The 17,851-nt window shown below is 50.2% G+C and overlaps 1 protein-coding gene across 1 annotated transcript in view; it reads right to left on the bottom strand.

Moving 5' to 3' along the window:
- Positions 1–17,851, bottom strand: part of LOC140408239 (diacylglycerol kinase theta) — a 267,197-nt gene that overhangs the window by 55,972 nt on the left and 193,374 nt on the right. Inside the window, exons 14-16 of the mRNA XM_072495177.1 lie at positions 16,993–17,108; positions 3,668–3,819; positions 2,314–2,462 (exon numbers count right to left, since the gene is read on the bottom strand). Coding sequence (XP_072351278.1) covers positions 2,314–2,462; positions 3,668–3,819; positions 16,993–17,108 — 417 coding nt within the window. The remainder of the gene's footprint in view (positions 1–2,313; positions 2,463–3,667; positions 3,820–16,992; positions 17,109–17,851) is intronic.

The raw sequence follows: 17,851 nt of genomic DNA, 5'->3' as shown, positions 1-17,851 counted from the left end.
CCTTCATCGGCTCAAGCAGGTCCGTTTTGATCTCTCTGAAGCAGCGCTGGATACCCTCCTGCTGCTCTTCCGCCCACTGCATCCACGCTGCCTGGTCTCCGCCCGCCGCCATTTTGTCCTTCTTCCCTCGCACCTTCTTCGGGTCCACCACCACCTTTTTTGTCACCCCGCTCCTAGTTGAAGCCATATACTGACGGGGAATTGTTGTAATCTCCTTCCCACACCGGGAAACGTCAAAAATGTGCCGTTGGGGGCCCTGAAAAGAGTCCAAAAGTCCGTTTTTGCGGGAGCCGCCGAATGTGCGACTTAGCTCCGCATAGCCACAACCGGAAGTCGACAGATTTACTTCTGAGAGTCTAAAACTAGCGGCAATAAAAGATGCTAGTCATTAATGAATCTAATAGAGAATTCATGAGAAACATCTTTACCCGGGAGACGTAAATATTCAAGGGAGCGGGCGGTACGGTGGCACGGTGGCTAGCATTGCTGCCTATGCCGCTGAGGACCCGGGTTCGAATCCAGGCCCTGGGTCACTGTCCGTGTGGAGTTTGCACATTCTCCCCGTGTCTGCGTGGGTTTCACCCCCACAACCCAAAGATGCGCAGGGTAGTTGGATTGGCCACGCTAAATTGCCCCTTTATTGGAACAAAATAGAGTACTCTAAATTTGAAAAACATACATTGAAGGAAGAGCGAAATAGATGGATACGCTAATGGAAGGGTATGCGGATTAATGGATACGAGGATAGATGGATACGAGGATAGATGGATACGTGGAGAGATGGATACGAGGATAGATGGATACGCGGATAGATGGATACGCGGATAGATGGATACGCTGATAGATGGATACGCGGATAGATGGATACGCGGATAGATGGATACGCGGATAGATGGATACGCGGATAGATGGATATGCGGATAGATGGATATGCGGATAGATGGTTACGCTGATAGATGGATACCCGGATAGATGATATGCGGATAGATGGATAGGCTTAAAGATGGATAGGCTGATAGATGGATAGGCTGATAGATGGATACGCGGATAGATGGATATGCGGATAGATGGATATGCGGATAGATGGATATGCAGATAGATGGATATGTGGATAGATGGATAGGCTTAAAGATGGATATGCTTATAGATGGATACGCTGATAGATGGATACGCGGATAGATGGATATGCTGATAGATGGATAGGCTTAAAGATGGATAGGCTGATAGATGGATAGGCTGATAGATGGATAGGCTGATAGATGGATACGCTGATAGATGGATACGCTGATAGATGGATATGCGGATAGATGGATATGCTGATAGATGATATGCTGATAGATGATATGCTGATAGATGATATGCGGATAGATGGATACGCTGATAGATGGATACATTGATAGATGGATATGCGGATAGTTGGATATGCTGATAGATGGATACATTGATAGATGGATATGCGGATAGTTGGATATGCTGATAGATGGATACGCGGATAAATGGATATGCGGATAGATACTCTGATAAATGGATATGCGGATAGATGGATATGCTGATAGATGGATATGCGGATAGATGGATATGCGGATAGATGGATATGCAGATAGATGGATATGCGGATAGATGGATATGCGGATAGATGGATACGCTGATAGATGGATACGCTGATAGATGGATACGCTGATAGATGGATACGCTGATAGATGGATACGCGGATAGATGGATATGCTGATAGATGGATATGCGGATAGATGATATGCTGATAGATGATATGCTGATAGATGGATACGCGGATAGATGGATACGCGGATAGATGGATACACGGATAGATGGATACGCTGATAGATGGATACGTTGATAGATGGATATGCGGATAGATGGATATGCTGATAGATGGATATGCTGATAGATGGATACGCGGATAAATGGATATGCGGATAGATAGATACTCTGATAAATGGATATGCGGATAGATGGATATGCTGATAGATGGATATGCGGATAGATGGATATGCGGATAAATGGATATGCGGATAAATGGATATGCGGATAAATGGATATGCTGGTAGGGATTAGATGGATATGCTGGGAGGATTTAGATGGATATGCTGGTAGGGTTTAGATGGTGAGCTGTGGGAGAAATTCTTGCAGAGTATAAACACCATCATGGACCAGCTGGGCTGAAATGTACAATAAATTCTGTGTTGGTTAATTTGAAAATTGGATGACGACATCCCCCACATGAACCTCACCCACCCACTCTGCACCCCCCCTACACCACTCTGCACCCCCCTCCCCCCGCCCCGCCCCCCTCACCTGTTCCTAAAGGCAACACAGCAACTGGAGGCACTGGACAGTTCAGCTTGTGTCGAATCTCTTCCAGCACGCCAAGAACCCAACCAACTGTTCCATCTCCTCCACAAACTAGAATTCGGAAATATGGAACCTTCCGGAATGTATGGAGTCTGTAGGTGTTCACAAGCAGATTACATAAGAAAGTAAGAATAAGAATATAAAAGAAATAGGAGCAGGAGGGGACCCTAGGAAGTTGCTTCTTACTGTGCTCACCCCAGTCCAACGCCGGCATCTCCACATCATGGAGAGGAAAGGTTTGATCAGGAATAGTCAGCATGGCTTTGTCAGAGGGAGGTCGTGCCCAACATATTTGATTGACCTTTTTGAGCATGTGACCAGGTGCATCGATGAGGGTAGTGCAGTTGACGGAGTTTACATGGATTTCAGAAAAGCTTTTGACAAGGTCCCACATGGGAGACTTATAAAAAAGACAAATGCACATGGGATAGAGGGGAACTTGATAAGGTGGATTCAAATCTGGCTGAGCTGTAGGAGACAGAGGGTGATGACAGACGGCTGCGTTAGTGACTGGAAGCCAGTGACCAGTGGGGTACCACAGGGATCCGTGCTGGGTCTCCTATCACTCGTCATTTATATAAACGACATAGATGACTATGTGGGGGGTGGATCAGTAAGTTTGTGGATGACACAAAGATTGGCCGGGTGGGTAACAGTGAGGCTGAGTGTCTTGGGTTACAGGAAGATACAGACGGGATGGTCAAACGGGCAGAAAAGTGGCAGATGGAATTTAACCCTGAAAAGTGTGAGGTTTTATACTTTGGAAGGAGTAATGTGACGAGGAAATAGTCAATGAAAGGCCTGACACTGGGAAGTTCCAAGGAACAAAGAGACAGTGGCGAGATCTCTGAAGGCAGAAGGGCAGGTTAATAGTGGGGTGAAAAAGGCATTCGGGACACTTGCCTTTATCAATCGGGGCATCGATTACAAAAGCAGGGAGGTCATGTTGGGGTTGTATAGAACTTTGGTGAGGCCACAGCTGGAGCACTGTGTGCAATTCTGGTCGCCACATTATAGGAAGGATGTGATTGCACTGGAGGGGGTGCAGAGGAGATTCACCAGGATGTTGCTGGGACGGAACATCTCAGTTATGAAGCGAGGTTGGATGGGCTTGGGTTGTTTTCGCTGGAGCAGAGAAGACTGAGGGGCGAGCTGATTGAGGTGGACAAGATTCTGAGGGGCCTGGACAGGGTGGATAGGGAGCAGCTGAATGAATATTCTTTCTCTGAATGCCTGAGAACTATAAAATGTTAACCCTTTGTTTGCCAGAGATATCATGTACAAAATGACATCTTACCCAGATAGAGGCCCTCCATTAGAAAGATCAAAGACCTGATGAGGATTCAGAAGCTTCCGGAAGCTGTACAGAAGTTCTCGCCCTTTAAGGGGCCCACTCTTTGGGTTCACAAACAGAAGGAGAGGGCAGGCGTCCTGTGGGAACTGTGTGACCTGAAAGGAAAAACAGTCATTAATGAACAGGGAGAAGCACTGACTGGCTGAAGAATCCACGTTTACTCCGCAAAGCTCACTGATACATTGTGTGTCAGGTAAAAATAACTTAACCGGCAATGTGCTGCATATTAATGACACACAAATGAGAATATAGTAAACCCTATTTGTGAAAGTGCGTATGTATATATTTAATAAAAACAACCAACATTACTTTGATGTGTCAGGTGTAGCGAATATGATCAATTATATTGTAAAAACGGTAGCGGCCCTGGAGAAGGTGCAGAGATGATGTACGAGGAGGATAGAAATGTGTGGGATCAGATATCAGGACAGGGTCGGAAATCCATCCACCGGCCGCGTCCCGCTGGAATCGACCTCCTGGCATTGGGCAGGGCCCAGTCTCACATGGCTAAGCGGGTTTAAGGATCCACTTAACCGTGCTGATGCCTGCTCCTGGAATCTATTGGCCTCCCCAGGGAGACCTGTAGCCATCTGGGATGGCCACGTCCCAATTACAAAATGGACACTTTGCAAAGAATGCAGGGAAAATTGGACAATACCGAGAAAGCAAGCAGGTGCAAGGTTTGTCTGTTGATTGGAGCTATAGCTCCCAGACAAGACCGAGACTGCAGAACCATCTACATACTAATGAGCCTTCTCCGGGGACAAAAGGGTAACAATTAGGTAAACAATTAGGGCAGACACCCCGGCGCCAGAGGAGACTAAAACAAAGCAAACCATCGGCCACCTAGGACACGCCCAGCAACCAGGGAACCCACCCCTCTATTGGAGGAAAATCGATAAGAACGATTGGGAAATGGCCCAATTAATTGGGGCCAAGTTCAAGGCCCGCCCAAAAGCGCGCAAAGCCCTTTCGAGTATAAAAAGGACTCCCCAAGAGAGAATCTCTCTCTTGGCCTTGGCTCTCAGCGAGGAGAGACCTGCCAAAGCTACTCCAGACCAAGTAAGTTCCAAGTCAACGCACGCTACGAGATAGACGCTCCTAGTTGCTATCCTGTAAACAGCTCAACCCAGCAGCCTCAGAACCGAGCAACGGCCATTGTTACTCTGACTGAGTGGGCACCCGAAGCTAAGTGTAGGCTTTTAGTAGTAGTGATAGTTTAGGTTGTAGAGTTTTAAGCATGAGTAGATTTGACTGTGTGTAAATAAATGAGCATTGATTTTGAACTTACTAACTGGTGTATCGAGTCTTTGATCAGTATTTGGTTTTGAACCTTGTGGCGGTATCGAAAGGACCTGGCGACTCTTGAGTAAACGTAATTAAACAGCCAAATTAAGATAGAACACAATTAGCAACAGACCCCAGCCTGGCACACAACCGTGGACCAGGCAGAATGGCATCTGGGGGGGGGGGGGTCTCCCAGGTCATTGGAGGCCCCTGGGTGGTCAGGGACAGGGCAGGGTGGCACGCTGGATCTCCCCCAGCACCAGGGCACCTTGGCACTGCCAGGCCAGCACTGCCAAGTACCTAGTTGGCAGGAGCATTGTCACGGAGGTAGTGCCAGGGAGGGAGTGGGGTGTTTCTCTCAGGGTTAGCCCACATTTACAATTATTTCCATCACTGGGGGGCTGAACTCACTGGCCAGACTGGATCCTCAGAGATCTCACTGGGCAGACCGGATCCTCAGAGATCTCATTGGCCAGGCCGGATCCTCAGAGATCTCACTGGGCAGGCCGGCTCCTCAGAGATCTCACTGGGCAGGCCGGATCCTCAGAGATCTCACTGGCCAGACCGGCTCCTCAGAGATCTCATTGGCCAGGCCGGATCCTCAGAGATCTCACTGGCCAGACCGGATCCTCAGAGATCTCATTGGCCAGGCCGGATCCTCAGAGATCTCATTGGCCAGGCCGGATCCTCAGAGATCTCATTGGCCAGACCGGATCTTCAGAGATCTCATTGGCCAGACCGGATCCTCAGAGATCTCACTGGCCAGGCCGGCTCCTCAGAGATCTCATTGGCCAGACCGGATCCTCAGAGATCTCACTGGGCAGACCGGATCCTCAGAGATCTCACTGGGCAGGCCGGCTCCTCAGAGATCTCACTGGGCAGGCCGGCTCCTCAGAGATCTCACTGGGCAGGCCGGCTCCTCAGAGATCTCATTGGCCAGGCCGGATCCTCAGAGATCTCACTGGGCAGGCCGGCTCCTCAGAGATCTCACTGGGCAGGCCGGATCCTCAGAGATCTCACTGGGCAGGCCGGCTCCTCAGAGATCTCACTGGGCAGGCCGGCTCCTCAGAGATCTCATTGGCCAGGCCGGATCCTCAGAGATCTCACTGGGCAGGCCGGCTCCTCAGAGATCTCACTGGGCAGGCCGGATCCTCAGAGATCTCACTGGGCAGGCCGGCTCCTCAGAGATCTCACTGGGCAGGCCGGCTCCTCAGAGATCTCACTGGGCAGGCCGGCTCCTCAGAGATCTCACTGGGCAGGCCGGCTCCTCAGAGATCTCACTGGGCAGGCCGGCTCCTCAGAGATCTCACTGGGCAGGCCGGCTCCTCAGAGATCTCACTGGGCAGGCCGGCTCCTCAGAGATCTCACTGGGCAGGCCGGCTCCTCAGAGATCTCACTGGGCAGGCCGGATCCTCAGAGATCTCACTGGGCAGGCCGGATCCTCAGAGATCTCACTGGGCAGGCCGGCTCCTCAGAGATCTCACTGGGCAGGGCGGATCCTCAGAGATCAGCACACCATTTTGAAAGGATGCACCGAATCTAAGTGGGCCTGTTGGTCCCCCACAACCGCCCAACCAAGGGGAAGGTCACCCCCATACACATGGACATTGCCCCACTCCCCCGAGTGATGGCACCCCGCAATGGATTCACTGAGGACTCCCCTTTGCAGGCCTGCTCACACTCCCTTTCGGTGCCCCCCTTCCAGGACTCCTACCCTTTACCCCCCAACCTTTCAGAGGCCTCTTCATACCAACCTTGCCCATCCCCCCCCACCGTTCATGTCCCCTCCTCCTTTAATGAGCACAGCCCCCTCAGGCCCTGACGCTTGGCAGTGCCACCCTGACATCCAGGCACCCTGGGAGAGTTCCACTGGCTCTGTGGTGCCACTCAGGGAATGCCTGGGTGGCAGTGCCAATGTGCTCACGTTCCAGGGGGGGCAGGGGCCCACACTGCCCTATCCCTGATCCCCCAGGGGCCTCCGATGGCCCAGGTTATCCCCCAGGTGCAAGGTTTGTGTGGACCAGTAATCAGCACCCGGGTGACCGCTCGCTGGGGAGCCGATTAGCCGATGGGAAGCGGTTAGACAGCGGGTCCCTCCTGTTAATGGGATGGAGATTGCCCTTAACGGGTACATAGAACATAGAACAATACAGCGCAGTACAGGCCCTTCGGCCCACGATGTTGCACCAAAACAAAAGCCATCTAACCTACACTATGCCATTATCATCCATATGTTTATCCAATAAACTTTTAAATGCCCTCAATGTTGGCGAGTTCACCACTGTAGCAGGTAGGGCATTCCACGGCCTCACTACTCTTTGCGTAAAGAACCTACCTCTGACCTCTGTCCTATATCTATTAACCCTCAGTTTAAAGCTATGTCCCCTCGTGCCAGCCATATCCATCCGCGGGAGAAGGCTCTCACTGTCCACCCTATCCAACCCCCTGATCATTTTGTATGCCTCTATTAAGTCTCCTCTTAACCTTCTCTCCAACGAAAACAACCTCAAGTCCATCAGCCTTTCCTCATAAGATTTTCCCTCCATACCAGGCAACATCCTGGTAAATCTCCTCTGCACCCGCTCCAAAGCCTCCATGTCCTTCCTATAATGCGGTGACCAGAACTGTACGCAATACTCCAAATGCGGCCGTACCAGAGTTCTGTACAGCTGCAACATGACCTCCCGACTCCGGAACTCAATCCCTCTACCAATAAAGGCCAACACTCCATAGGCCTTCTTCACAACCCTATCAACCTGGGTGGCAACTTTCAGGGATCTATGTACAGGGTAATTATTGATTTCTCACCATGGCGGGACCCAGATCTCACCAAAGGACACAGGCTGGTTAGATCGGAAACCTTTTGGTGCCTGGTGCAGTTTACGGTATAACCGCCTCGCTCAGATTCACGTCCGGTGCACGAGGCCGTTAGATCGCGCCCAATGAATCTGGCCTCTGTATTATCTGGTTATTGAGGTCTCAATAAGGGTTCCACACTGGTACAGAGGCAGTCAAAACCTCCCCTCATAACCAATATTGACTAAAATGCTGGAAATAGTCAGCCGATCGAGCAACGTCTGTGGAGCGAGATCATTGTCAGAACACGTGGCAGTGTTGTCGTGAAAAATCATCAACTCAACTTAGCTTTGTGCCGTGTGTTGCTGCCGGATCTGCCGTGCATTTCCAGTTTTGTCTGTTTTTATTCAGATTTCCAACACAAATATGTTGGCTTCACTGTTTTTATTCTGCAACCTTTAGCACAAGAGTACTTTGAAAACATGCCAATTCAGCAGACAATTGAATGCACTACGCAAAAACATAATTTAAATATCTAAAAGCAGAAACTAATCGGATAAGTGAAGCAAACTGTACATAAAATGTTCATGTTCCAGAAAGAAGAAGAATTTCATGGATTTAATAATCATTGACAAAGTTGCTAATTCGTTTACAAGTGCAATTATCTAAGACAAACACAAAAAACACAAAGTAACCTCTGCGCATCCAGGAGTCGTAACTGGGACATATCCCAAAGATGCGCCATGATCCCCCCCCCCCCCCCCCCCGCCCCGAAGTCAGGGGCCCCCCCTCCGAAGTCAGGGTCGTTCCCCCCTCCAAAGTCAGCCCCCCCCCTGAAGTCAACCCCTCCCCCTCCGAAGTCAACCCCTCCCCCTCCGAAGTCAGGCCCCCCCCCCCATCCGAAGTCAACACCCCCCCCATCCGAAGTCAACACCCCCCCCTCTGAAGTCAACACCCCCCCCCCCTCTGAAGTCAACACCCCCCCACCTCTGAAGTCAACACCCCCCCACCTCTGAAGTCAACACCCCCCCACCCTCTGAAGTCAACACCCCTCCCCCCCTCCGAAGTCAGGCCCCCCCCCGCCCCCGCAGTCAGGGTCACCCACCAAGTGCCTGCAAAGTTGAAACTTCTGTTAGGCAATTTCCCAGCAACTGGAACCATCCAAAATTTAAATTGTAAATTCTGGATGGTTGTGACTGTCTCGCAATACTGGTTACTCCAAAAATGTTAGAAGAATTACAACCACTTCTAATTCCTGGGCACTTTTAGTACTGACCCCAAACACCACTCCTCCACCCCGCCTGAAAGCCTGACCCTCCCACTCCACTCCACCCCCCGATCAGCCAATACCACCATCCCTCAATCCTACCCACTTACCGTACAAACCTACCTCTCCCTAGCTCAAAAATGGCCGGGCCTTTAAACAGACCTGCTTCACAGACTGGCCTCCTTAGCTCCAACCTTCCAGCCCTCAATTGAAGGCCTCAGGAGCATGCTGCCGAGACAGTTCTTGCCTTGCCTGAGGTGGGAGGTTGAGTGAAAAATCATCGGCTGGATTTCGAGCTAAGTAACTAGGAGCAAAGTGGCAATCTGACGGATTGCCATTCTGCGGAAGTTCAGGCACATAATAAATCTTTAAATAGTCTGACCTATTTTCACATTGTTTCAGATATTGTTCAAAAGATATTTTATATGTTCTGTCCCTCAAAATTCTTTCTAGTAACTTCCCCACAAGTTTCGACTAACTGGTCTATAATTTCTTGATCTATCCCTACCTCCCATTTTTATTGATGTCAGCTGTCCTCCAGTCCTCTCGCACCTCACCACTGGCCAGAGAGGATTTGAAAATGAATCTATAAATGCATGTATTTAAAATACAGCTGTGATGGGCAGATCTATTTCCAGTGTGGAGCTTTCTGTGGGCGCATTGCTGATTGAAGAATTTTGGTGTTTCCAATTTTCAGATCATCAAATCACCAGGAAATCAGGAGAAGGGCAGATCAGGGATTCTCTATTCTTTACTCCATACAGGGCAGGAATCTCACTGAGCTGTCCACATATGTTGGAGGCACTTCAGTTGCAAATAGATAATCCTTTGAAAACATAGTTGTTGATCATTTTCCAAGAGTGTTACAGGTGGCTCCATTTGCACAAATACAGCAAAACAGGACAACGACAAGCATTATCTACAGACACAGGCTAAGACAGAGACTAAGGCAATACGTGGCTCCCTATTCTACGTTCTACAACTAACACTTACCTGGTGCCTCCTGGGAAATTAGCTAATGACAGAAGATAGAAATTGGCAGAAGAAAGAAATGTCACACTTCATGTTGCAATAGCTTAAATAAAATTCCTTACTGTCTTAGAAATGCAGAGGACTGTTTCTTTTATCCATTCACGGGTTGTTGGCATCACTGGTAAGGGCAGAATTCATTGTCAATCCTTATTTTACCGTGGGAAGGTGGTGTTAGCCGATGTAGTCCTTGTGGTGTAGGTACATCCACAATGCAGTTAGGGAGAGAGTTCCAGGATACTGACACAGTGACAGTGATCTGTCACATTTAATGAGGTAACATCGGAGGGCAGCACAAGTGGCTAGCACTATGGCTTCACAGCGCCAGGATCCCAGGTTCAATTCCCCACTGGGTCACTGTCTGCGCGGAGTCTGCACGTTCTCCCCGTGTCTGCGTGGGTTTCCTCCGGGTGCTCCGGTTTCCTCCCACAGTCCAAAGACGTGCAGGTTAGGTGGATTGGCCGTGATAAATTGCTGTTAGTGACCAAAAAAAGGTTATTGGGTTACGGGGATAGGGTGGAAGTGGGTCGGTGCACATTCGATGAGCCGAATGACCTCCTTCTGCACTGTATGTTCTATGAACATTCATTGTTCGAGTCTCCAGAATATTTATCGGAGGTTAGGCATTACCTACCATGCCCCAGGGTGAGACAATCATCTAATTTCCAAAACCAAAGGAGAAATTCTCCACCAATAATAAGTCTAAAGCAAATTTCTTCACATTCCCCACATTATATTTGTGATATTTGTCCAGTATAATGATTAACAGTACAAATTTCAAAGACAGAAGAATGGGATAAGTATCTACTATGAACAGTAACACTCCCCTTCTATCAGAATCAGTCACTCACCTTAAATCCATTGCAATGGGTAATCCATTGGAATTGACTATTTCCAGTGTACGGGTGGAAGATTAATTCAGCTTTTAAAATGATGAAGTTTTGATAGATTGACTACGTAAGGACTATTTTCCCTGATTGGTCATCCATCATTAGGAGGAGAGAAGATGAGCGATTGAGTGAGATTTCTTTACGATGAAGCATGAATGTCTCTCCATAGAGAGGGTGAGTCAGAGCCACAGTAACTGGATAAATATAGGAACCAGAGAAAGGGTCAGTCATATGGGAAGAGACCAGGGCAGGGGGATTAGTTAAAATTGACAAAGAACTCAGGGGAGATCGGAGGGCTGTGGCATTAACTCTGGGGAGATCGGAGGGCTGTGGCATTAGTCCTGGATGAGCTGAAATTTCCTCCAAATAAATGCTATTTCTGGCCCCTTCAGCATTCCTCATTTTTAATCGTTCTGGGCCATAAGCTCTGGAACTGCAGACCTGTCAGAATTTCTCCACCTGGCCTCCTCAGGGAGCTGCCACCTGGCCGTCGCTCAGGGAGCTGCCACCTGGCCTCCTCAGGGAGCTGCCACCTGGCCTCCTCAGGGAGCTACCACCTGGCCGTCGCTCAGGGAGCTGCCACCTGGCCGTCGCTCAGGGAGCTACCACCTGGCCGTCGCTCAGGGAGCTACCACCTGGCCGTCGCTCAGGGAGCTACCACCTGGCCGTCGCTCAGGGAGCTGCCACCTGGCCGTCGCTCAGGGAGCTGCCACCTGGCCTCCTCAGGGAGCTGCCACCTGGCCTCCTCAGGGAGCTGCCACCTGGCCTCCTCAGGGAGCTGCCACCTGGCCGTCGCTCAGGGAGCTGCCACCTGGCCTCCTCAGGGAGCTGCCACCTGGCCGTCGCTCAGGGAGCTGCCACCTGGCCTCCTCAGGGAGCTGCCACCTGGCCTCCTCAGGGAGCTGCCACCTGGCCGTCGCTCAGTACTGGTCCAAACAAATGTGGGTCTCCCAGGCCATCAGAAGCTCCTGGGTGACCAGGGATAGTGCAGGGTGACCCCCTGGACCGTGGGCAACACCCCCACCCTCTATATCCCCCTCCACCCACCTTTCATGGGCAAGGCCCCCCCTCGAGCCGTGGCCCTTGGCAGTGTCACCCTGGCAGCGCCCCAGTCAGCTTGTAGTGCCACCAGGGCACCTTAGCAGTGCCAGGGTAGCAGTGCCTGGGGGCCACCCTGCACTATCCCTGATCACCCAGGGGCTTCTGATGGTCTGGGAGACCCACTTTTGTGTGGACCAGTACAGAGCGACGCCCAGCTGGGTGCTCCCTGAAGGGGCCGTTATATGCTGGGAAGCCAGAAGGTCGCGGGTAAGTGAAGTCTTAGTACGTTTAACATAGAACATGGAACATACAGTGCAGAAGGAGGCCATTTGGCCCTTCGAGTCTGCACCGACCCACTTAACCACTTAAGCCCTCACTTCCACCCTATCCCCACAACCCAATAACCCCTCCCAACCTATTTGGTCACTAAGGGCAATTTTGGACACTGAGGGGCAATTCATCATGGCCAATCCACCTAACCTGCACGTCTTTGGACTGTGGGAGGAAACCGGAGCACCCGGAGGAAACCCACGCAGACACGGGGAGAACGTGCAGACTCCACACAGACAATGACCCAGCGGGTAATCGAACTGGAGACCCTGGCGCTGTGAAGCCACAGTGCTAGCCACTTGTGCTACCGTGCTACCCATAAAGGGTTTAAGGCCTACATACGCGGGCGCGGCTTGGTCACGCCTACTGTGGGCGGGCCCCTGATCCCAACGCCTCACAGGACGTGGGTAGATCCCACGAGACGTAGTGTCTGCCAGGCAGCCCGCGGGAGGCCTCGCCCTGTGTTACCGGCCACGGCACGTTCCCAGTCGAGCGCAATGCGGCTGGTAGCTCTCACCCCCCGTCCACACCCTACACCATTTGCCTCCCTCGTCAGTCAAGAATCTATCTAACTCACCCTTAAGAATATTCAACGAGCATGTCTCCAATGCTTTTTGCATATTTTTCCACAGGATGTGGGCATTTATGACAAACCCAACTGCTTGTGAACTGAGTGACTTGCTGCCGGGTGGATTTCTAAACAATCGATGTTAGTTTTGTGATCTGAGACTAGCTTTCAATTCTAGGTTTATTAATTGAATCTAAATTCCACCATTTCACCCGGGAATGAGCCTGGGCCTCTGGATTACCTCGTCAATGACATTTTCACGATACTCATGATGCCCGCCTTCTCCGGGGAAGAGAATTCCAGACTAAACACCATCTGAGAGAAAAAACTCCTCATTTTCATCTTAAACGGGAGGCCCCTTATTTTTAAACCACGTTCCCAGTTCTAGCCTCTCTGCATTGGGAAACATTCTGTCAACACCGATTCGGTCAAGTTCCCTCACCTCATTCTCCTGAACTCCAACGGATTCAGCCCAACCTTTCACCTTAACACAACACTTTTCACCTCGCAGGCTTTGAATGCAATTATCTTTTATTCATTTACAGGATATGGGTGTCGATGGGCCAGCATTTGTTGCCTTTCCCTACTTGCCCTTGGATTTACTCGGCCATTTATTGTGGATCTAGAGTCATATGTAGGTCAGACCAGGCATGGTAGCAGAGTGGTTAGCACTGAATTCTCCCTCTATGTACCCAAACAGGCGCCACAATGTGGCGACCAGGGGATTTTCACAGTAACTTCATTGCAGCATTTAAAAACATTTTTTTTTTTTTTTTTATAAAAGAGTACCCAATTAATTTTTCCAATTAAGGGGCAATTTAGCGCGGCCAATCCACATACTCTGCACATCTTAAGGTTGTGGGGGTGAGACACACGCAGACACGGGGAGAATGTGCAAACTCCACACGGACAGTGACCCAGAGCCGGGATCGAACCTGGATCCTGAGCACCATGAGGCAACAGTGCTAACCACTGCGCCATCATGCTGCCCTTCGTTGCAGTATTAATGTAAGCCTACTAGTGACACTAATAAAAAGATTATTAAGCAGATTTCCTCCTCTAAAGGATTTTAGACCAATCGACAATTCGACTTTTAATTGCAGGTTTTTATTGAATCCCAATTTGACCATAAGCCGTGGTGAGCCTGCCCACAACATTCCCCTGGGTCTCTGGATTACTGGTCCAGTGGCAATACCACTAAACTACCACCTCCCCAATTACAGCCTTTCTCAAATGCACAGAACAAATTTATACAGAGTACTCCAGATGTGGTCTCACTAAATGCCGGCACAACTGTAATGAGACTTTCCAATTTCATATTCCATTCCCCTTGAGACAAACAGCAACATCCCATTTACCTTCCTCATCACTTGCTGTGCCTGCATACTAACATCTACTGATTCATGTACCAGGATATTCGGATCCCTCTGCACCTCAGGGTTCAGCAGTCCCTTTCCATTTAGACACGTTGCTGCTTTTCTGTTACAGCTGCCAAACTGAACAAGTTCACATTTTCCCACATTATACTCCATCGGCCAAATGTTTGTCCATTCACTGAACCTGTCAATGTCTCTTTGCACACTCCCATGTCCACTTCGCAACTTTCTTTCCCACCTATCATTGGCAAATGTAGCAGCCACACACTCGATGCTTTCATCCAAGTCATTGATATAGATTGGAAATAGTTAAGGTCCCAGCATTGATCCTTGGGCAATCCTACTGATTACATCTTGCCCACCTGAAAATGACCCATGAAGTGAAGTACAAGTTGGCACAAGAGTCTGTCACACTGCCTGAACCCCACGTGGCAGAGACCTTTTTAAACTGAACAATTTTTTTATTTAAGGCAATGAAAACATTTGAAAGTACAGGGATGGATTACGATGAAACATTTATCTGGAGAAGTCGATTCTACAAGGGATACAAAAATGACTTTTTTATAAATATAGATTGAAAGAATGTTCCAGCCCAGTTTACATCACCTTTGTGTCGATCCTGGGTGACACCGCTCCCGGGATCTACCCAGCTCGCAACGCATCGCGAAATCTAACATGCCCTCGCTCGGGGACTTTGTCCACATTTAGTTGAATCGAGTGTAATTTTGGGAGAATTTGGCGAGGTGACTCTGTATTTACCCACTCGTCAGGTGTGAGTCAATGGGAAGTTTCTAAGTGTGGTAGCGAGCGGGAACTACCGCGAGCTCGACCCGGCAAGGCTGTCACTGGTATCAAATATTAATTGGACCACTTAACGAGACCCCACAGGGTTCACGCCACAAAAGATTATCCCACCGTCTGATTCGCCGGGGCTGTGCCGACCACCTCCCTGCCAACAAGGGGAAGCAGCATTTAAACCAATCCTGCAGAGCAAACCCCACACAGCTTGCAGCCACGTCACTGTGCAGACCTGGAAGTGCCGCACTGTCAGAGGGTCAGTACTGAGGGAGTGCCGCACTGTCAGAGGGTCAGTACTGAGGGAGTGCCACACTGTCAGAGGGTCAGTACTGAGGGAGTGCCGCACTGTCAGAGGGTCAGTACTGAGGGAGTGCCGCACTGTCAGAGGGTCAGTACTGAGGGAGTGTCGCACTGTCAAGAGGGTCAGTACTGAGGGGGCGCCACACTGTCAGAGGATCAGTACTGAGGGAGTGCTGCACTGTCAGAGGGTCAGTACTGAGGGAGTGCCGCACTGTCAAGAGGGTCAGTACTGAGGGGGCGCCACACTGTCAGAGGGTCAGTACTGAGGGAGTGCCTCACTGTCAGAGGGTCAGTACTGAGGGAGTGCCGCACTGTCAGAGGGTCAGTACTGAGGGAGTGCTGCACTGTCAGAGGGTCGGTACTGAGGGAGTGCCGCACTGTCAGAGGGTCGGTAGTGAGGGAGCGCTGCACTGTCAGAGGGTCAGTACTGAGGCAGTGCCGCACTGTCAGAGGGTCGGTACTGAGGCAGAGCCGCACTGTCAGAGGGTCAGTACTGAGGGAGAGCCGCACTGTCAGAGGGTCAGTACTGTGGGAGTGCCGCACTGTCAGAGGGTCAGTACTGAGGGAGTGCCGCACTGTCAGAGGGTCAGTACTGAGGGAGAGCCGCACTGTCAGAGGGTCAGTACTGAGGGAGAGCCGCACTGTCAGAGGGTCAGTACTGTGGGAGTGCCGCACTGTCAGAGGGTCAGTACTGAGGGAGTGCCGCACTGTCAGAGGGTCAGTACTGAGGGAGAGCCGCACTGTCAGAGGGTCAGTACTGAGGGAGTGCCGCACTGTCAGAGGGTCAGTACTGAGGCAGTGCCGCACTGTCAGAGGGTCGGTACTGAGGGAGTGCCGCACTGTCAGAGGGTCAGTACTGAGGGAGTGCCGCACTGTCAGAGGGTCAGTACTGAGGGAGTGCCGCACTGTCAGGGAGTCAGTACTGAGGGAGTGCTGCACTGTCAGAGGGTCAGTACTGAGGGAGTGCTGCACGGTCAAAGGCTCAGTACTGAGGGAGTGCTGCACTGTCAGTCAGTACTGAGGGAGTGCCGCACTGTCAGAGGGTCAGTACTGAGGGAGTGCTGCACTGTCAGAGGGTCAGTACTGAGGGAGTGCTGCACTGTCAGAGGGTCAGTACTGAGGGAGAGCCGCACTGTCAGAGGGTCAGTACTGAGGGAGAGCCGCACTGTCAGAGGGTCAGTACTGAGGGAGTGCTGCACTGTCAGAGGGTCAGTACTGAGGGAGCGCCGCACTATTGGAGATGCCATCTTTAAATCAATTGAATACTAGGCCAGCATTTATTGCCCATCCCTAATTGCCCTTGAGGACATTTGACATTATGTTACAGCTGTAAAGCACTTTAGAATGTGCTGAGGCCATGAAAGGGTGCGACAGGAACACAAGCCCTTTCTCTTTCTTTTCCCTAAAGGGAGGTTTTTCTGTCACGATAAGTAGGGAGAGTCTATTTTTTCTTTGTTCAAATTCATCTAACAGTCAATGGGATTTGAGTTTAATCTTGTTCTCCATGGAAAGCCAACTGTCTTGGAGGCAACGTCCCATTCGCCTTCCATCCCAACTGCTTTATAAGAAGTTTCTCAGGCCCTTACCTCGATGTCTGGGATTATAACTGCTGTGAGTTGTTTGTCATTGAGAGTAGTCTCTTTAACTCGTGTATAAATCCTCTCCGCTTCAGCAAAACATGACGTTTCCAGCACCACAGCACCTGAAACAAACAGCCAGTTAGGGTCCGGACACAACTGACATTTGGAACAATAAATGCTTCCCCAAGGAATCCAGCTTCCAGGTCTACCTCCTAAATCATCACTACTCCTTTGTGAAGATAACCAAACATCAAATCCATGGTGAACAGAGGGCGCCAACAACAGTCACAAGCCAGGTGGAAAATCAGTTTTTAAAAATAAATTTAGAGTACCCAATTCATTTGTTTCCAATTAAGGGGCAATTTAGTGTGGCCAATCCCCCTACCCTGCACATCTTTGGTATGTGGGGGTTAAACCCACGCAAACACGGGGAGAATGTGCAAACTCCACACGGACAGTGACCCAGGGCCGGGAGTCGAACCTGGGACCTCGGCGCCGTGAGGCAGCAGTGCTAACCACTGTGCCACCGTGCTGCCCAGTTTTATTTTTAAACAGAGGTATATTCAACAAACCCACTTCACATCTGACTTTGCAAATGCAGAGAAGACTGAAAAGTGAAGAGAGAAAGGAAAGCAGAAGCTCAGCAAACATGGTCATTAAACAATGAATGTAAAGCCATAGCTTCACAACTGTGCCAAGTACCATTGGACAAAAGTAAATTACTGCGGATGCTGGAATCTGAAACTAAAGGGAAAGTGCTGGAAAATCTCAGCAGGTATGACAGCCTCTGGAGGGAGAGAAAAGAGCTAACGTTTAGAGTCCAGATGACCCTTTGTCATTGAAATGTTAGCTCTTTTCTCTCCTT

This window comes from Scyliorhinus torazame, chromosome 3, assembly GCF_047496885.1.
Source record: "Scyliorhinus torazame isolate Kashiwa2021f chromosome 3, sScyTor2.1, whole genome shotgun sequence".
NCBI classification, from domain to species: Eukaryota; Metazoa; Chordata; class Chondrichthyes; order Carcharhiniformes; family Scyliorhinidae; genus Scyliorhinus; species Scyliorhinus torazame.
The sequence above is the reverse complement of the archived record's forward strand: the minus strand, read 5'-3'. Positions and strand labels throughout refer to the sequence as shown.